The following is a 21,520-nucleotide window of genomic DNA, read 5'->3' as shown; positions in this document are numbered from 1 at the left end:
TCACAGGATCTCTGAAGGACATATTAGTTCGGAGGTATAGGGTCATGTATGGTTTCCCAAGAGCAGAATCTTCTATAACTTTACATAGCATCTTCATAGTCCACATCTGTAAGATCCGCCTTCTTCAGCCTAGAATAGATGGCTGAGGAGTTCTAAAAGAAAGATACATGGATAGGACCTGAGCAGGGAAGACAAGTCGAACATGTTTCCCACAGGTCCTCTTCCCCAGTCCTCTTCCAGTCAGCCTGGATGCACCCTATCATGGAGCACCACTCAAGACAAAATTTGGAGCCTCTTGGAAGACTGTGGCCCTAGGCCACCATTTTCAAAGGGCCTGCGTCCCACTGTTGGGCTACTGAGACGCTCCTGATGAGCTGCAAACTGACCCATACAAAGCCTTCTCTCATTTTTATGAGTCATTGTTAGGCTGTTCCATGGACTATAATTTTTCAAGGATGTCATAATTTTGTATTCATAAACTAAATTTAGCCTGTTACTGGAGTTTATCAAGGACTTGAACTCTGTCCTGAGATATTTGGCTGCCACACCATACTAGACTCAAATACAAAGCACCTACTCTATTTGCACATGTGCAGAGTTGGAATTTATGCAATTTTCTGAAAGCATTTTTTTTTTTTTTTTTTTTTTGCGGTACGCGGGCCTCTCACTGTTGTGACCTCTCCCATTGCGGAGCACAGGCTCCGGATGCGCAGGCTCAGCGGCCATGACTCATGGGCCCAGCCACTCTGCGGCATGCGGGATCCTCCCAGACCGGGGCATGAACCTGTGTCCCCCGCATCGGCAGGCGGACTCCCAACCACTGCGCCACCAGGGAAGCCCCAAAAGCATTTTTGTATCATCAGTGAAGTCTTGAATTGATCAAGGTTCAGAAATTACTGATTTTTTAATCACTTAGGTTAGCTTTATTCAATATTAATTTAGTTTTTGACACGTTGTTTGGTTAAACACAAAATGATGTGTGTATGGTTCAACAGTATTTCAGGATAAAGATTTTCAAATCTATAGAATTTTTAGACTAAGCATGCACTACAGTTTAGCTACGAACCTTCCATATGTCCATTGTTAAAAAAAGTATACGTGAGCCTCTAAAATTACCTTGTACAATGACACTTTACTGTTATAATAAAATATTTTTATCCCTGTGGTATGAGGAGATAAGGTAGGAGATAGACCATGAGATATCTTGTTTTTCCTAAGTGGCCATAATTTAAAAAATTTGAGCACCTGTCCCTAGAAGAAAGAGAGAAAGAGCATGGAGGAAAGAACAGGGATTCTAACTCACCTTATCCCCAGTATGCATCCCAGGAGGTTCTTCTGTGGAGACAAACATATGTGAGATTCCATTTAAAGTCCTTCATTAAATTAGTGTTAAAGGCTTCTTTCTGTCCTGTCTATTTCCCATGGACTTACTTCCATTAATATTTTCTGTCTCACTTTTCTGCCTATCACAAATATGACTCCTTACTGTACAGAGGAAAACTAGTACCTAGGGGGAGTGAGGGTCCGCCAGCCCCTCCTGGCATTTGTACCTCTCAGCATTTCTGTGCCTACCAGGTACGGGATGGGACAACAGCCACAACTAGGCAGCTGTATTGGGGTGCTACAGGGAGTACATAGCTGGTACCGTCTCCAATGCTGCCATCTGACTGGGGAGTGAGATATACAGGAGGCCAAGTTAGCATCAGCACTGGCATCTACTCAAGACAGCAACCAGACCAAAGGCCAATCTTCATATAAGGCACAGCAATGCTCATAGTCAGCTCCAAGAGCAGAAGCAGCAGTGCCAAAGAACAAGCCATGTTGCCATACACAGTCACTGATTATCCTCCCGGTTCCAGGAAAGACAAAAGTCAGAGACAAATTCACTCCCTCATGTCTCACCTGCTGCCGGTTGCTGTTCCTGCTGCACACAGTACACCAAAGAATAAACCTCATCCCCACTTACAACATTCACTGAAAGAGAAAAAAGGAGGCATCGTGACATGACACAGTCCCTTCTTCCTGCCATTTAACTCACTTAATACCTACCACCTATCACAGCCATGAAGATAGATGAATCATTTATTTGTAGAGGTGGCTGGGACACAGCAGGGTCAGATTTGGTTAATAGACATCACCTTATTGCTTCTTCCCCAGCTTGGTCTGCCTACTTTGGCCCAGGTCATTTGGGAAGCCTCACCACTTTCATAGTTAGGGTGTAGTTGCTCTGGGGCTTGTGAGTTGAGGTAGGTGGATTCTTGGGGTACAGGGCTGGGAAGGCTCCTGCAAACACAGAAATACATGCTATCTATCTGGGATAGCATCCTAGATGTCCCAGACACAACTATCTGGGATTATGAGTAAAACACTGAAGGAGAGAAGCATGTTACAAAGTGTCCTGAATAGAATGCTAATTTATGGGGAAATCAGAAATCAGCACAGCTGTCTGATACAAGCCCTATACTTGCGCTGAGCAGGGCATTGCACAGTATCACTGGAGTATGTATTCCACAAATGTATGGTTCTTATTTGACAGCTTACTGTGGTATTGCCCACACCCGGAATAGTGCCATTCACATCATAAGTGCTCGGTAAATATTGAATGAAAAATTATTGATTCACCCCAGATGGAAACCGGTTGCTAAGCAGAACAAGCAGCTTGAGGAAGGGAAAGAAGAAAATGCTCTTGCATGTGCATAACTGAAAAAGTGCTATTCTGATTTGGAAAAAAATCTGTTTTTTGTTGGCAAAAATAATAACACAGTATAAAATGTATCAACTAAACACTGATATCCCCCGATGGAAGTATTTTAAAATTTTTTTCCTTTTCTAACCAACAAGGACCTATCACATAGCACAGGGAACAATACTCAGTATTTTGTAATAACCTATAAAGGAAAAGAATCTGAAAAAGAATATATAACTAAATCATTGTGCTGTACACCTGAAACTAACATGACATTGTAAATCAACTATACTTCAATAAAATAAAATCAAAAATAAATTGTAAAAAATCTTTTCCTCTTCTAAGGAACTTGATCAACAATTTTCCAGTATGTTTATTACTTATTCTCTGGCCTGCATTATGGAAATGTGTGTATATCTTAACTACTCTAGGATACTTAAAACTCTCAAGATCTCTCCATATTTTCATGCTTTCTAGCACTCAGCAAAATGACTTACAGGCTCTCAGATATTGGTTGATTGAATAAATGCACGAAACTGGTCAATATAATAGAACTGTCTTATTCTGCAGATTTAGTGAGGGAGACAAATTAGGAAAAATGATTTAAATTAATTAGTTAATATATAAAAGAAGAGGAATAGCAAATGAAGTTACCAGTGGAAGAACACTGGAGTAGCAATTTTGCATATGACAAAATATGGAAAAAGCTCATGAGAGAGAACAATTCAAAAAATTGTTTGAAATAGATTTTTCTACATTAACTGTGCACACAGAGATAGCAGAGGTCTCACCTGAGTGGATCCCTGGCTGAACGACTTCCTGCAAGTCAAACAAATGAACATACATGACAATGAGGGAACTCTCTTTCTCAGTGCTTTCATACAGCCCCTGTGCAGGGAATGTGCCTTGTTCCAGGATGCCCATTGCAAGATGTCACTGTGTGCTCAGAGGACATCCTGGCAATTATTTGGGCAGATCCTTCATATTGCAGATGAAGAGATTTAGGTCCAGAATAGTTAAACGAGCTTCCCAAAGACAGTTAATACCAGAATTGGACTTGAGCCCAAGGCTCTGTACCCACACACCTATAACATTTTTTGGTTTTGGTTTTAGAACCATACGACCTAATCCTATCATGACAAAAGGCACTTCCATAGACACAGTATAGTTGGGGTGACGTCTCCAAAGATGCCCAAAAAGCTTGGAATTTAAGTAAGAATCTCACTTTGTCCTCTCTTGCCCCATCTCCAACTTGCTCAATGGAGAACAGGAAACCAAGATTAAACATACAAATAAATAGGTAATAATCAATTGTAATAACGTGTGAAGTTATTGGTACTCTGAGGAAGAATAATAGAAGAGAATTGTAAGCTGTGTGGTCAGGTGAAGCCTCTTGGAGAAAATGACATTTAAGCTGAAAAGTGAGAAACATTCAGCAAAAAGCATATGTCTGGATGTGTGGGTAAATATTTCAGGGAGAAGAAAAACCATGTGACAATATTCTAAGGCAAATAAGAATTAGCGCAATGACTTTACCTGGGAGATTGTCAGTATAGCTGGAACTGCTAACTGTATTTCTCTTCTAAGTGGCTGATTAGTTATTTCAAGTAGTTACATTTTTGTATAAAAATTAAACCACAGAAGTACAAGGTATCAATTTAACCTCAATTGATAATATGTGGGGATGAAGGGTTTTACTAAAAACTTTTACTACTTTAATAGGTGCCATTCCATGTGCTGGGGCAGTGGGGATGGCTATAAGCAGATCTATAGGCAAGGTGGCTAATGGGATATATTCATCCTTATTAGTATATATGTCACAAATCTTGCCTTATCTCAGTGAAAACAAAGGTCACAGTAACAAAATACCAATCTCTATAAATACAAACCTATTTTTCTCTTGAGCCAGCAGCAAAATAATAGGGCAATAGTGGTGGGACCAGAGATGCCAAGCAGCACCTCCATGACTCCTGAAGTAAGAACTTCTTTTCTGTCCTCCGTAGGCACTGAAGGGAGAGACCTATACATGAGCTGCCAAGGAGAAGGGCTTGGGTTTGGAGAGCAGATATCTTGAGTGTGGGTTGAGGAAAGGTCTGCTCTTCCTGGGGGAGTTGGGGAGGTAGGACTTACTATGCACCTAGGGACTTGCAGCTTATCACATTGTTGAGAGAAGAGAGGCACCAGTTTTGGTGTCCCCCATGCCCCCTCGGATATATCTCCCAGGACAGGACTACCCATAGAAGCCTCATCTTGGGTAGCACACCACCAGAAACTTTGTGGGGTCAGCAAAACTCTCCCAGAATGCTGAGAAAGAGACATTGACCGAAGTAGTTCCACAGCATGAGCTATACTTATGATATTGAGTGGTACCACCTCACTGCGCTGGGCCACCAGGTCATTGTTGGCCTCACAGTAGTAGTTTCCATAATGTTCTGCAGTCAGAGAGAGGTTGAAAGTCACTCCTCCTCCAGAGGGAGCTGAGCTGCTCCCCAGGGCGACATTCTCATGATAAAACTGGTACAGGATCGGGGAAGAGCCTCTCCAGACCTCACAGTGAAGCTCCACCACATCCCCCAACACAACCTGGGCCCCAGGAGCACTGAGGGTGAGGACAGGGTGAGACACTGGAACTGAGAGAGACAGTAGACTGTCAGAGGGGTCTCTGATGATGACAGACTCACAATCCCTTCCCACAGAGGCTCAGCGCCAGTTAACTTCCTCAGGGTGCCCCAGGGGAACATGCTGGCTGAGCAGAAAGGCAGTGGAACTTACTTCTGACAGTGATGCTCACCAGCTCACTGAGCCTGTGGCCATAGCCATTGTCAGCCGCACAGTAATATTGCTCAGAGTCACTCTCCCTCACCACAGAGATCCCAAACGTCACCGTCAGTCTTCATTTCCAGGTTTAAACCCAGGGCCCCTTTGTACCAGAAGAAGGTGATATCTCCTGTGCCCCCAGTGACCAAGCAGACAAGAACCAGCTTTTCTCCCTCCATCATGTATCCACCTGGAGGTTGTATCTCCAAGCTCACATTACTGATGGGGAGTCCTACATGAACACAAGATGACACAGGAAGGCCCTGAGTAGGGAGGGTTTCAGGGACAGGGTATGTGCAACAGTCCTGAAAGCAAAGGCCTCTGGTGAAGTCAACAGCTTATATTGTTTAAAGGTGGGGCAGGGAGCTAGTGGGCAAAGGGGGTCCTGCTGATTTGGAATTGGCATTGGTTGGGTTGATGGTGGTAGGGTAAGAAAGACACCATAATATTCCCATGGAGGCTACAGTGTCTTCTCCCTGCCTAGGACAGTGTGATACCCAGAACCCTGATCTCTCAGACTCCCATTTTTCAAGGCACAATAGTGTAATTTTTACAAGTCTAGGTTACAAATCACACTGCCTGGGTTTGAATGTTGGTTCCAACTCTTCTTGTGCATGCTTGATCAAATTACTTAACTTCTCTGAGACTCAATTTCCCATCTGGAAAATGGAGAAGATAATGACAGTTATCTCCTACAGTTGTGATGCTTCAATTAAACAACATGTGGGTCACATTGGTTCAAGATGATGGAGTAGAAGGACATACACTCACTCCCTCTTGCAAGAGCACTGGGATCACAACTAACTGCTGAACAATCATTGACAGGAAGACACTAGGACTCACTAAAAAAAATACCCCACATCCAAAGACAAAGGAGAAGCAACAATGAGATGGTAAGAGGGGCGTAATCACAATAAAATCAAATCCCATTACCCTGGGTGGGTGACTCACAAACTGGAGAAAAATTATACCACAGAAGCCCACCCACCAGAGTAAAGGTTCTGAGCTCCACATCAGGCTTCCCAACCTGGGGTTCTGGCAACAGGAAGAGGAATTCCCAGAGAATCAGACCTTCAAGACTAGTGGGATTTGATTGCAGGACTTTGACAGGACTGGGGGGAAAAGAGACTCTACTCTTGGAGGGCACACACAAAGTAGTGTGCTCATCAGGACCTGGGAGAAGGAGCAGTGACCCCATAGAAGACTGAACTAGACCTATATGCTAGTGTGGGAGGGTATCTTGCAGAGGCAGGGGGTGGCTGTGTCTCACTGTGGGGACAAGGACACTGGCAGCAGAAGGTCTGGGAAGTACTCCTTGGCATGAGCCCTCCCAGAGTCCACCATTAGCCTCACCAAATAGCCTGTAGCCTCCAGTGCTGGGTTGCCTCAGGCCAAACAACCAATGGGGAGGGAACTCAGCCCCACCCATCATCAGACAAGTGGATTAAAATTTTACTGAGCTCTGCCCACCAGAGCAACACCCAGCTCTACCGACCACCAGTCCCTCCCATCAGGGAGTTTTCACAAACCTCTTAGATAGCCTTATCCAGCAGACAGCAGAAGCAAGAAGAACTACAATCCTACAGCCTGTGGACAAAAAACCACATTCACAGAAGACAGACAAAATGAAAAGGCAGAGGGCTATGTACCAGATGAAGGAACAAGGTAAAACCCCAGAAAAACAACTAAATGAAGTGGAGATAAGCAACCTTCCAGAAAAAGAATTCAGAATAATGAGAGTGAAGATGATCCAGGACCTCGGAAAAAGAATGGAGGCAAAGATAAAGAAGATGCAAGAAATGTTTAACAAAGACCTAGAATAATTAAAGAACAAACAAACAGAGATGAACAATACAATAACTGAAATGAAAAACACACTAGAAGGAATCAATAGCAGAATAACTGAGGCAGAAGAATGGATAAATGACCTGGAAGGCAGAATGGTGGAATTCACTGTCACGGAACAGAATAAAGAAAAAGGAATGAAAAGAAATGAAGACAGCCTAAGAGACCTCTCGACAACATTTAATGCACCAAAATTCACATTATAAGGGTCTCAGAAGAAGAAGAGAGAGAGAAAATATTTGAAGAGATTATAGGTGAAAACTCCCCTAACATGGGAAAGGAAATAGCCACCCATGTCCAAGAAGTGCAGAGAGTCCCAGGCAGGATAAACCCAAGGAGAAACATGCTGAGACACATAGTAATCACACTGACAAAAATTAAAGACAAAGAAAAATTATTAAAAGCAACAAAGGAAAAATGACAAATAACATACAAGGGAACTCCCATAAGGTTAACTGCTGATTTCTCAGCAGAAACTCTATAAGCCAGAAGGAAGTGGCATGATATATTTAAAGTGATGAAAGGGAAGAACCTACAACCAAGATTACTCATTCAGCAAGGATCTCATTCAGATTCGATGGAGAAGTCAAAAGCTTTACAGACAAGCAAAAACTCAGAGAATTCAGCACCACCAAACCAGCTCTACAACAAATGCTAAAGGAACTTCCCTAAGTGGGAACCACAAGAGAAGAAAAGGACCTACAAAATCAAACCCAAAACAATTAAGAGAATGGTAATAGGAATATACATGTCGATAATTACCTTAAATGTAAATGGATTAAATGCTCCAACCAAAAGACACAGGCTCGCTGAATGGATACAAAAACAAGACCCATATATATGCTGTCTACAAGACACCCACTTCAGACCTAGGCACACACACAGACTGAAAGTGAGGGGATGGATAAAGGTATTCCATGCAAATGGAAATCAAAAGAAAGCTGGAGTAGAAATACTCATATCAGATAAAATAGACTTTAAAATAATGTTACAAGAGACAAGGAAGGACACCACATAATGATCAAAGGATCAATCCAAGAAGAAGATATAACAATTATAAATATATATGCACCCAACATAGGAGCACCTCAATACATAAGGCAACTGCTAACAGCTATAAAAGAGGAAATAGACAGTAACACAATAATAGTGGGGGACTTTAATACCTCACTTATACCAGTGGACAGATCATCCAGATGAAAATTAATGAGGAAACACAAGCTTTAAATGACACAATAGACCAGATAGAGTTAATTGATATTTATAGGACATTCCACCCCAAAACAGCAGATTACACTTTCTTCTCAAGTGCACATGGAACATTCTCCAGGATAGTTCACATCTTGGGTCACAAATCAAGCCTCAGTAAATTTAAGAAAATTGAAATCACGTCAAGCATCTTTTCCAACCACAATGCTATGAGATTAGAAATAAATTACAGGGAAAGAAAATGTAAAAAACACAAACACATGGAGGCTAAACAATATGTTACTAAATAACCAAGATCACTGAAGAAATCAAAGAGGAAATCAAAAAATACCTAGAGACAAATGACAACAAAAACAAGATTATCCAAAACCTAGGGGATACAGCAAAAGCAGTTCTAAGAGTGAAGTTTATAGCAGTGCAATCCTACCTCAAGAAACAAGAAAAATCTCAAATAAACAATCTAAACTTACAACTAAAGTAACTGGAGAAAGAAGAAGAAACAAAACCCAAAGTTAGTAGAAGGAAAGAAATCATAAAATTTTAAAGATCAGAACAGAAATAAATGAAATAGAAACAAAGATCAATAAAACTAAAAGCTGGTTTTTGATAAACAAAGCTGATAAAATTTAGCCAATAAGAATTAGATTAGAAATGAAATAATTTCTAATAATCAATGATTAGAAATGAAAAAGAAGTTACAATGGACACCACAGAAATACAAAGGATCATAAGAGACTACTACAAGCAACTCTATGCCAATAAAATGAACAACCTGGGAGAAATGGACAAATTCTTAGAAAGGTATAACCTTCCAAGACTGAACCAGGAAGAAATAGAAAATATGAACATGCCAATCAAAAGTAATGAAATTGAAACTGTAATTAAAAATCTTCCAACAAACAAAAGTCCAGGACCAGATGGCTTCACAGGTGAGTTTTATCAAACATTTAGAGAAGAGCTAATATCACCCTTCTCAAACTCTTACCAAAATATTGCAGAGCAAGGAACACTCCCAAATTCATTCTACAAGGCCACCCTGACCCTGATACCAAAACCAAAGATACTACCAAAAAAGAAAATTACAGACCAATATCACTAATGAATATAGATGCAAAAGTGCTCAACAAAATACAAGCAAACAGAATCCAACAACACATTAAAAGGATCATACACCATGATCAAGTGGGACTTTTCCCAGAGATGCAAGGATTCTTCAATATATGCAAATCACTCAGTGTGACACACCATATTAACAAATTGAAGGAGACAATCCATATGATCATCTCAATGGATGAAGAAAAAGCTTTTGACAAAATTCAACACCTATATATGATAAAAGCTCTCCAGAAAGTGGGCATACAGGGGACCTACCTCAACATAATAAAAGGCATATACGACAAACCCACAACAAACATCATTCTCAACAGTGAAAAACTGAAAGCATTTCCTCTAAGATCAGGAACAAGACAAGGATGTCCACTCTCACCACTATTATTCAACAGTTTTGGAAGTCCTAGCCACGGCAATCAGAGAAGCAAAAGAAATAAAAGGAATACAAATTGGAAAAGAAGAGGTAAAAGTGTCACTGTTTGCAGATAACATGATACTATACATAGAGACTCCTAAAGATGCCACCAGAATACTACTAGAGCTAATGAATGAATTTGGTAAAGTTGCAGGATACAAAATTAATGCACAGAAATCTCTTGCATTCCTATACACTAACAATGAAAGACCAGAAAGAAAAATTAAGGAAACAATCCCATTCACCATTGCAACAAAAAGGATAGAATACCTAGGAATAAACCTATCTAAGGAGGTAAAAACCCTGTACTCAGAAAACTGTAAGACACTGATGAAAGAAATCAAAGATGACACAAACAGATGGAGAGGTATACCACATTCTTGTATTGGAAGAATCAATATTGTGAAAACGACTATACTACCCAAAGCAATTTACAGATTCAATGCAATCCCTATCAAATTACCAATGGCATTTTTTTACAGAACTAGAACAAAATACCTTAAAATTTGTAACACCATACACAAAAACAAACTCAAAAGGATTAAAGACCTTAATATAAGACCAGACACTAAAACTCTTAGAGGAAAACATAGGAAAAACACTCTTTGACATAAATCACAGCAAGATCTTTTTTGACCCACCTCCTAGAGTAATGGAAATAAAAACAAAAATAAACAAATGGCACCTAATGAAACTTAAAAACTTTTGCACAGCAAAGGAAACTGTAAACAAGAAAAAAAGGCAACCCTCAGAATGGGAGAAAATATTTGCAAATGAATCGATGGACAGAGGATTAATCTCCAAAATATATAAACAGCTCACGCAGCTCAATATTAAAAAACAACCAACCTAATCAAAAAATGGGCAGAAGACCTAAGTAGACATTTCTCCAAAGAAGACATGGCCAAGAGGGAAAATCTGCTCAACATCACTAATTGTTAGAGAAATGCAAATCAAAACTACAATGAGGTATCACCTCACACTGGTTAGAATGGGCATCATCAGAAAATCTACAGACAACAAATGCTAGAGAGGGTGTGGAGAAAAGGGAACCCTCTTGCACTGTTCGTGGGAATGTAAATTGCTACAGCCACTATGCAGAACACTATGGAGGGTCCTTAAAAAACTAAAAATAGAACTACCATATGACCAGCAATCCCACTACTGGACATATACCCAGAGAAAACCATAATTCAAAAAGACACATGCACCCCTATATTCTTTGCAGCACTATTTACAATAGCCAGGTCATGGAAACAACCTAAATGCCCATTCACAGAGTGGTAGATAAAGAAGATGTGGTACATATATACAGTGGAATAAAAAGGAACGAAATTGGTTCACTTGTAGAGACATGGATGGACCTAGAGAGTATCATACAGAGTGAAATAAGTCAGAAAGAGAAAAACAAATATCGTATATTAACACATATATGTGGAACCTAGAAAAATGGTAGAGATGAACCAGTTTTCTAGGCAGAAATTGAGACACAGATGTAGAGAACAAACTTATGGACACCAAGGGGTAAAGCGGTGGGCAGGGTGGGTGGGTGGGATGAACTGGGAGATTGGGATTGACATGTATACACTGATGTGTATAAAATAGATAACTAATAAGAACCTGCTGTATAAAAAATAAAATAAAATAAAATTCAAAAAAAAAAAAGTAAAAACAACATGTGTGAATCACTAGAACAGGGCCTATGGCATATGAACTGTCCAGAGGTTTTTTGTAGTGGTCTAGGTTCACGGAGTTGAGTTTTGAGGAAGTCTGGGAAAGCCCAGCTTTTGGAATGTATTAGCAATTGCTTTATGGTATCATGGCTACATCTTTGTCTGAGAGTGGGAGAGGATGTCAGAAACGTCAACCATGTTATATGGAATAACACGGTTCAGAATCACAAAACACCCTCATTCCTTTTTATCCGTCAAAATCAGACCTCAGCTTCTCTTCCATAAGCCCTTCCCCCATAGCCTTTTCCTCAAGGCCTCCTCTTACCGCCTCAGTCAGATTTCTCCCTTCTTTGTAGTTTCTATTAACAGTCGACCTTTATGTGACACATTTCACCCTAGTTGTTTAGGAGGCCAGTTAGGCATCAGCTTCTCATAGTCAGGGACAATATATTATGCAGCTATTTCCTCCACACCCTCCAGCACAGTGATGACACATGGTAAGGGCCTCCTAAAAATTCTTTTGTTTTCTTGAATGCAAATAGCAAGGATAAGGGAAGACCCCTTAAGAACTCTGATAAAAAGAAGCTCAGGTACATGTCTCAAACAGCATCCATGCATGCAGGAGCAGAACACAACAGTCAGGGAAGACCAGCCTCGTACCTCTGCCCTCCTCAGCCCACCCCAGCAGAGGCCCCCACCGGAACTCACCGTGTACTTGGATCTGGACTCTGCGGCTCCTTTTGACTCCAAGTGGTGTTGCCTTTGCTTGACACCAGTAGGACCCTGAGTCTTCCCTCCATACAGCAGGAATCCAGAGCTCTGGGCTGCTGTCCCAGTCCAGCCCTAGGGCCTGCCATCTTTGTAGAAGTGGAACTGGAGCTGAACATCTAACTTCTGTGGAAGGGCTGGGTCTCACAGGCCAGGGTCATTGACTTCCCCTCTACGGGCTGAGAGGGGCTGAGTATCAGGAAGAGCTCTAGAGGGAAGAGTTAAACACATATTCTAGGGCAATGGGGTTCAGAGATCCTGATGGGTGGCACTTTGTGTTCTCAGCATTTGCTCTCAGCAAGACTCAAAGGTCCAGCTCATTGGACATGCAGACCACTTCTCACATTACCACCCTGCCTCGACATGGCGCACGGGCTTTCAACTGCTCATCCCCAGCACCTCCTGCCCCTGTGCAGCATCACTTCCTTCTACAAGGCAACCCTTACCTTTGACTTGGTTAATACTCTTTGAAGTTTCTATCCATGGACTGAAAACACTTTTGGAGACAATGCAGGGATACTGATGACTGTCACTAGAGTTGGCATTGGAGATGGTGAAGCTTGAAGTTTTAGGAAAATATATTTCATTCATCCTTGTTATAAGCCATATTGGTCATTTTCTTCTGTTCCCATTCCCCTGATGTCTCAGACCCATGCTATCTCTTTCAGAGATAGAATATGAGACATGGAGAATCAGTCTGGGAAATACTCAGAGGAACTCTATTTGTTCCGTACTGTTTCTCTCCTGCCCCTTTTGTTGCTATTCCTAATGGAAGGAAGAGGCATGCATTTGTCTAGAAATACCCTGCATCCATACATCCACATGGCCCAGATCCCTTGATCTGGGACCTCTATACAAACCCCTATAGGAAGCATGTATCCCTTTTTGGCCATAGGGGTTCTTTTCCGGATGGATTAAAGATGAGTAAAGTTGTGTTCTGCTTTCATCTCATCTCCTTATCTATCCCAGTTGCAGCAGACCATGAAACATTGAAAGCCCTGATTGCATTTGCTCTCGGGGCATTTGTTTATCCAACCCTCAGAGCCTCTGTTCTTTTGGAAATTTTAAGAGTATTCCTAAGAAAAGCCTCTTTGTCTCCTCATCAGATGAAAATGCTAAGTGTTCTAGATCACTGAGGGGTGATTCCTAGTCCAGTATCTATAATCTCCAAGCCTTCCAACTGGAATGCTTTACCCTAGGACTTTTACAAATTCAGTTCAACTGTGGTACCAAAATATTTGCCCTGTGCTGAGGCCTGGAATACCCTGTACATTAATTACTTTCTCTCCTTGGAAAACTGTAGTCCCCAGAGGACTGAGGAGCAGCACAGCTTTGGGTGCATAGCAGAAAAAGTGAATAAAAGAGGCATCTAGGCACCTGTAACCCACTCTTTTGAATGGGTCTGGGATGGGGATGGAATAGGACACTGGACAGGGCAGTTTGCACGGGTCCAGAGCTCAGTCTTGCAGCTTGGAGCTTGTTTCAGAAAATTCTCAGGCACAGAGACTACCTGGCAAATTCCTGGTGGCAGAAGCTTTGTTTCTTCATCCTGGATGTGGCTTTGGACTTTTGCTTAGGCTATGACTGGTCAGGCACATTTACAGAGTAAAAGCAGAGCCAAGCACAAGGTATCATGGAATTAACATAAGGCATGAGTTACACTTGGACAAACATCAGGTGAGGAAACCAGAAGCCTGAGTTAGTTCTGAGTATCTCTTGTCATAGGAATTCCAAACCCTGTGTTCCTAGTTGCACATGCAGCCTGTGTTGAAGTAGCAGGATAATCTCTTTTAACCCTGTGCTTATTATTTTAAGCACAAGACAGCAGTCCTCATATATATTAGATTTAAACATACTTCAGTGGAAGATTTCTTCTGGGGGAAAATTTCCTCCTCTCCTCATCTGGTACAAGTAAGACTGAATCAGGAGCAAACTAATGAAGTAAGTTTGCATAAACCAGAATCTAAGAGAGAAAACGCACTGGGGTAACAGTTGTGGCTGCAGAGCAAGGCCGAAAACAGGAAGAAGGCAGCAGTCTACAGTTTGTACTTGGCCCACGCATTGACTGTAATGTTGTTCTCCGTGGAGGCGTGACTTTGGCATTTTTTCCAACACTTCTGGTGGAGTACCCAGCTGGGACTACACAGGGGTCTTGGAGCCCTTCTGCCAGAGGGCAGAGATTTTTCTATAACATCAACCTTCGGCACCCCCTGACTTCCTTGTGCAAATAACATTACCCTCCCTAAGCTGGGACGTCCCAGAAAAAAAAGATTGTGATCTTGAGAAGGTCAGAGCAAGACTTGCTCCATCAGCTGAGCATGTACATGTCACGTCCAGAGACTGCTGTGAACACAAGCACCCTGGGCCCAAGGGGGCTGCTGTCATCTGTATACTGGATATCAAACAGCCATCCACAGGCCTCCTGCACTGGCTCAAGTGACAAGATACCTGCAGACCTTGAAGAAGAAAAGGAAGTGCAACTCACCAGTTGCTTCACAGAGTGGAGCTGGGAGAGAATTTAGCAGAGATCAGTACAGGGCAGCAAATCCCAAACATACCCAAAGTTTAACTCCCACGAAGGCTTTCCCAACAACGCACCCTCCTTCTTTTGTGCCCTTCCTCTCTTTTTTCTCTCTTTCCCTCTCTTTTTTCTCTCTTTCCCTCTCTTTTTCTCTTTTCCCCTTCCTATCTTCTTATTTTCTCCCCCTTCCCTACCCTGCTTCCTTCCTCCTTTCTCTCCGTTCCTTTCCCCACATTCCACATCAATCACCTGCCTACAAAATGACACAGAGTTCTGTTTTATGATTGTAATTTCCAATAACTTCTCTCACCGTGGTTATGAGATGGTGCCTTTGTTGTACAACTACTTAGCCGCTCCCTTCCTCAAGCCCATCATCCTCATTCCCTCTCTCAAAAGTCTGATGATCCAGCTCTAGACTTGCTGACTCATGGTAACAGCAGTCAGGCAAGGAGAGTGGACAGGCTTATGCTCAAGACATGATGCCCCTTTATTTAACAACTTCAGGGCAGAGGAGGCTTAGGTCCAGAGAAGGACTTCAGATTTCTCCAAAGATTCTCTATTATCCCAAGGATTTGACCATAATATTATGGCATAATGGTCAAGAACAGAAAATCCTGGGGAAAACACAGCCTTTGTAGCCAGATGACATAGACTTGAATCCTGGCTCTTCCTCTTACAAGCTGTGTGACTCTGGGAAAAATGCTTTACCTCTCTGTGCTTTAGTTTTCTGTAAAATGGAGATAATAATAGACCTACCTCACATAGTTTTGTGAAGATTAAATGAATTGATATCCACAAAATGCTTAGAAGAATGCCTGAAATTTATCTAGCATTTAATAAATATTATCTCACTATTATTATCTATTTTAGTTCAGTTCAGTCTGAGATGCCTACTGTTTATATTAAATGTTTATTTGAATAATCAGTTCCTCAGGAAGGAGAAGGGAATCAATGAGGGTTAGCATGAAAATCACATTTTATTTTTTCATCCATACCACAAATAATTTTGAGTGCCTACTATATGCCAGGCATTGTACATCACACTTAGTTTGCAGGAATGAACATGAATGATAATCTTTTCTGTCAAGGAATTTACATTATAGTGGGAGAGAGCCAATCAAAAAAATATATATGTAACATGAGTTTAGAGAATGTTCAGTGCTCTAAGAAAAATACGTAGAAAAATAAGTTACAGAATATCTTGGGATGGTCTTGACTATTTAGATATATGTCAATTGAGTAGAAACATGAATGAAATTAGAGAGCAGGCCTTCTGAATATTTGGGAAATAGCATTCCTGGCAGAGAAACAGCAAACACAAAGACCTTGAGAAGGAATGAGCTTGTCCAAGGAAGAATCAGAAGGCAGGTGCACTGGGAATTGACTAGATGAGGGGAACAGTGGTTGATACTGGTGTGTGAGAAGTAAGCAGGGGCCAGTCACAGAAGGCTTTGTGGGCTTGGTAATAGCTTTGGATTTTGTTCATGATGTAATGGAGAGTGATGGACAGTTCTGACTTAATTTGCATTTGTAGAATCATTCTTCCACTGTAGAAAGGACAGACTACAGACATGCAAGAGTAGCAGGGAGAACACTAGTGGGAGTTTAGTCTGGAAGAGTGAGGATGGTGGCTCAGGCTAGGCAGTATTGGTGCTGTGAAGGGGACAGATCTCAGTATATATTCGGAAGTAGAATCAATAGGAATTACTTATGGATTGGATATAAAGTGTCAAAGACAGAGAGGGATTAAATATAACTCCTAGATTTTTGGCCATAGCAACCAGAAGAATGGTGGTGACATTTACAAAAATGGAGAAGTGGTGGGGAGAAATAGGTTAAGTCCTATGGTGATGGTGATTCACGTGGAAGATCAAAGGATCTGTTAGGACATGTTGAGTTTAAAATGCATATTAGACAGTTGAATGGCAGTTGAATATATGAAAGGTGTTCAAAGGTGGGATCGAAGTTGGATAAATAAGCTTGATTTTAAGCTGTTTAAACTTAAAGTGACTAAAGTGTATAACTTAGGGAATGAGTATGGATGGAGAAGAGAAGTCTACGTCCCAATCTTGAGAAACTCAAACATTTCAAGGTCAGTAAAGCAGCAGGTATTAAGTTAGAAAGAATACCAGCAGAATACAGTATTTAGAAGCCAAGTGGAAAAGTATTTCCAGGAGAGGGAATGATCAACTTATGTCAAATACCCCTGAGATGCTGAATAAAATGAGAAATAAAAATTGAATCCTGGGTGAGGCAACATAGAGGTGGTTGATGATATTAACAAGAGCAGTTTCAGTGGAGTGGTGAGGACAAAGATTGATTGAAGTGGATTCAATAAAGGATAAGGAAGAACAATAAGGACCTAAAACAGTTTAGCAGTTTCCAGGGGTTAGGAATGAGGGAGGAGTTGACTCTAAAGGGATTGAGGGCATGAAGGAATTTTTGAAGTGATGGAAATCTTTATTTTGATCGTGGTGGTAGTCATATGACGCTAAATCTTTGTCAAAAATCATAGACGTTGCATCAAAAAAGTGTATCTTACTGTAATGTAAATTAAAAATGAATTTTAAAAAGAAAGGATGGGAGGAGATCAAGTAAAGATAATGACTCACTGAAAACTATAAAAGGATGTGCAGAATGGTGAAGCAAATGGAGGTCACATTTCTATTATTTTAAGATAGAAGATATTATGGCATATTTGTATACTCATAGGAATAATCCAGGATGGAGAAATATTTTGATGATGGAGCAAGGGAGTCTGGGACCCAATGCACAAGTGGAGAGTCCTGTCTTCAATTCGGATGAGGAAAAATATATCCATAATAGGGAGAGAAAAGGCAGAGTATGTAAATGCAGAGGTGGACAGGTTGATAGATACAGCCGTATAAAGATGAGGAAATTTTCTTTCAATTGCTTTTATTTTTCTCACGTTATAAACTAAGAGTAAGAAGAGAAAAGTTTGAGGAGAAAGGAGTGGGTATGAGGAAGTGGTCATCAAGAATGGAAGAGCAGGGCTTCCCTGGTGGCGCAGTGCTTGGGAGTCCGCCTACCAATGCAGGGGACAGGGGTTCGTGCCCCGGTCCAGGAAGATCCCACATGCCGCGGAGCAGCTGGGCCTGTGAGCCATGGCCGCTGAGCCTGCGCGTCCGGAGCCGCAACGGGAGAGGCCACAGCAGTGAGAGGCCCGCGTACCGCTAAAAAAAAAAAAAAAAGAATGGAAGAGCATTGACTCTGAAAGAATAGGAGGATTGCACGGCACCCGAGATTGGTCGTCCTACATTTAAAGAAAGATACGTCAGCAGGATTGTACCTTTTGCTTAGAGTCACATTCAGCTGCTTAGGCACAGGTGTGAAGCATGCAGAAAAGTGTGTTAGTCAGGAAAGTGCTATGGGGAAGAGGGATGAAGGTATATCCAAGGGGAGTATTGTGATAAACTACAGAATCTAAGTACTGTGAGAAGTGAGGACATGGAGTGTAGTAATTTGATAGTGGAAACCTAAGCCTGGGGAGGGGAAGGCATGTTGAATATGGAGCATTAGAGAAAGTGAGCTGGAAATACAATGTAGTCGGGTAGGGAGGTGGATGCTGAAGTCAAATATTTTGGAAGTGGGACCGTCGTTGGTAATGATAAGTTCTAGGGTTTGATGGTAGAAATGGGGAAGTCAAGGAAGGATATAGGAAAATCATGTTGATTATAAGAAGGGCAAGGAACTGAGAGGCCAATTTGTTGTTTGAATTATCTTTGTGGCTATCGAAGCCACCAAGAACAAAGTCAGAATCAAAAATGGAAAGAAAGAGAACACTTCCTATGAGATAAAAACTAAAAGGATAGTTTTCTTCCAAAATCTGGCTTTCCAGTATCTATGACTTTCTGCCCAACTCTAAGCCCTCAGTGGGAAGTAAAGATCTGAGCGTGCCTGACCATTGCCTGGCAGAAACTTAGTCCTGAGAAGTCTCAATGCTCTTCAGGAAGCCGGGCGCCAGGGAATGGAATCCCATACCCTTTTCTGAGTTGTCCTACTCACCACAGATCAACAGCAAGAGCCTCAGCAGCATGAGGACCGGGTCAGGGGACTGGAACTGGAGGTGCTCTCTCATCGAAAAAAGAATTCACCTTAGAATCAGGAGGCAGTGGCTTGTCAGAGGTTTGAGGAAGTCGGGATCAGAAGTCACACAATTGAAAGCACACATTTACAGAAATAGAAGAAGGAACAAGAGCCTTCTGATGGCCAATCTCTATTTCCTCAGCTCTGGAGGCCAAGAAAATTAAATATAATCCTGTTTATAGTTTGGTTCTATTTCCAAAATGTGAAGATAATGCATGTTAGTACGTCAGCTCCTTCTTCAAGAACACAGGTAGCTCAAAGGAAGTTTCCCAAAGGCAGTTTCTGACTTTGATGAACATCTCATCAGGCAGTGGTTCTGCTGAAATTCAGACGGCATGTCTGTCATCTTTGATACAGATGTCTCCTCGACCATATCTAATCAGCACATCCTTTTGTCTCACAGCAGCCTCCATCGTAGTCACGCTATGTACAAGAGTCAGTAAGGCGGGGACCAATGGGCTGTCACCCAGGTTATGTGTAATGTCTGACAGTTGTTACACAGGATGATTTTCAGGGTCAAGCTATCCATAAAATACTAGCTTGCATATTTAAACGTTCACAGTGTACCAATAAGTGAGCATGAAACAGCTGAAAAATAAAATCATGGGAAATTACAACCTGGGCAACATTTATAAGTGAAATACAGGAAACAGGCATATGCAAATTATCTTCTGGGCATTTGGGGTCAGTTCACCATTATCACTAACCCTGGCGCTTGCAATATTGTTCCCCCCCTCACCTGAAATCAGGATATTTATAATCTCTTCCATTTCTTCCTTGAGCACCTGTGGCTACCAGTTCTCCACACTTGAAGCCTGTATTTAATTCAGATTGTGGATTAGAGGGGAATAAGACATCTTAATTTTCAACATTTCTTGAATCTGAGTATCTAGGCATAAGAATGTGTAGAAGCTAAGATATTAAGGACCTGGGAAGAGACTATTCAGTAATGACTTCCAAGTCCAGGTATCCAGTCTGAAGAGGAAGACTGAGAAAAGAAACAAACGGTCTTGTAATAACCTAAATGAGAGAAGAATTTGAAAAAGAATAGATATATGTTTATGTATAACTGAATCACTTTGAAACTAACACAACATTGTAAATCAACTGTAGTTCAATATAAAATAAAAACTTTAAAAAAGAAAGAAACAAATGGTCAGTGATGTGCAAAGCTGGAGGGAAGAGGGAGCAATGTTCGTGACCAGACCAAAGACCCCTAGGAAATTGCCAAAAACAGGAAAAGTGTGCCACAGCTTTGTTTATTGACTTGGGAAAGCCTGTGTGGGGACGAGTTTGACTGGTTTAAAGTTTCAGGGCCAAGGCATAAAACTCAATGAGAAATGTGGAACCCTCTAAACTCAGAGCATAAGGGTATGTTTCTGCATATACTGTGCTGTTTAACACCTTTTCCTGTGCTCATGTGTGTGCCTTCACAATTTCTTCGGATTAAAATATCTGTTCCAGTATGAAGGTTCCTTAGAAAACTACAAATAGCACTACCATATGACCCAGCAATCCCACTACTGGGCATATACCCTGAGAAAACCATAATTCAAAAAGAGTCATGGGGCTTCCCTGGTGGCACAGTGGTTGAGAGTCCGCCTGCCGATGCAGGGGACACGGTTTCGTGCCCAGGACCGGGAAGATCCCACATGCCGCGGAGAGGCTGGGCCCGTGAGCCATGGCCACTGAGCCTGCGCGTCTGGAGCCTGTGCTCCGCAACGGGAGAGGCCACAACAGGGAGAGGCCCACGTGCCGCAAAAAAAAAAAAAAAAAAAGAGTCATGTACCAAAATGTTCATTGCAGCTCTATTTACAACAGCCCAGAGATGGAAACAACCTAAATGTCCATCATTGGATGAATGGATAAAGAAGATGTGGCACATATATACAATGGAATATTACTCAGCCATAAAAAGAAACAAAACTGAGCTATTTGTAATGAGGTGGATAGACCTAGAGTCTGTCATACAGAGTGAAGTAAGTCAGAGAGAGAAAGACAAAAACCGTATGCTAACACATATATATGGAATTTAAGAAAAAAAAATGTCATGAAGAACCTAGGGGTAAGACAGGAATAAAGGCACAGACCTACTAGAGAATGGACTTGAGGATATTGGGGGGGAAGGGTAAGCTGTGACAAAGCGAGAGAGAGGCATGGACATATATACACTACCAAACGTAAGGTAGATAGCTAGTGGGAAGCAGCCGCATAGCACAGGGAGATCAGCTCGGTGCTTTGTGACCGCCTGGAGGGGTGGGATAGGGAGGGTGGGAGGGAGGGAGACGCAAGAGGGTAGAGATATGGGAACATATGTATATGTATAACTGATTCACTTTGTTATAAATCAGAAACTAACACACCATTGT

General features: G+C 41.6%; 1 protein-coding gene across 1 annotated transcript; it reads right to left on the bottom strand.

The window, feature by feature from the left end:
• Positions 1–80: 80 nt before the first annotated feature.
• LOC309974142 (Fc receptor-like protein 1) lies at positions 81–19,564 on the bottom strand (the record flags this gene model as incomplete). The annotated part of the gene is given in 16 exon segments (XM_082858595.1): positions 81–152; positions 1,304–1,335; positions 1,903–1,974; positions 2,201–2,283; positions 3,478–3,505; positions 4,576–4,692; positions 5,038–5,316; positions 5,459–5,571; positions 5,573–5,735; positions 12,464–12,604; positions 12,607–12,657; positions 12,660–12,731; positions 15,009–15,029; positions 19,071–19,116; positions 19,118–19,159; positions 19,553–19,564. Coding segments are annotated over 16 exon segments (1,344 nt in total).
• Between the last annotated feature and the right edge of the window lie 1,956 nt (positions 19,565–21,520).

The sequence above is a fragment of the Leucopleurus acutus genome, assembly GCF_964270905.1.
Source record: "Leucopleurus acutus genome assembly, chromosome: 2".
NCBI lineage: Eukaryota > Metazoa > Chordata > Mammalia > Artiodactyla > Delphinidae > Leucopleurus > Leucopleurus acutus.
The sequence above is the reverse complement of the archived record's forward strand: the minus strand, read 5'-3'. Positions and strand labels throughout refer to the sequence as shown.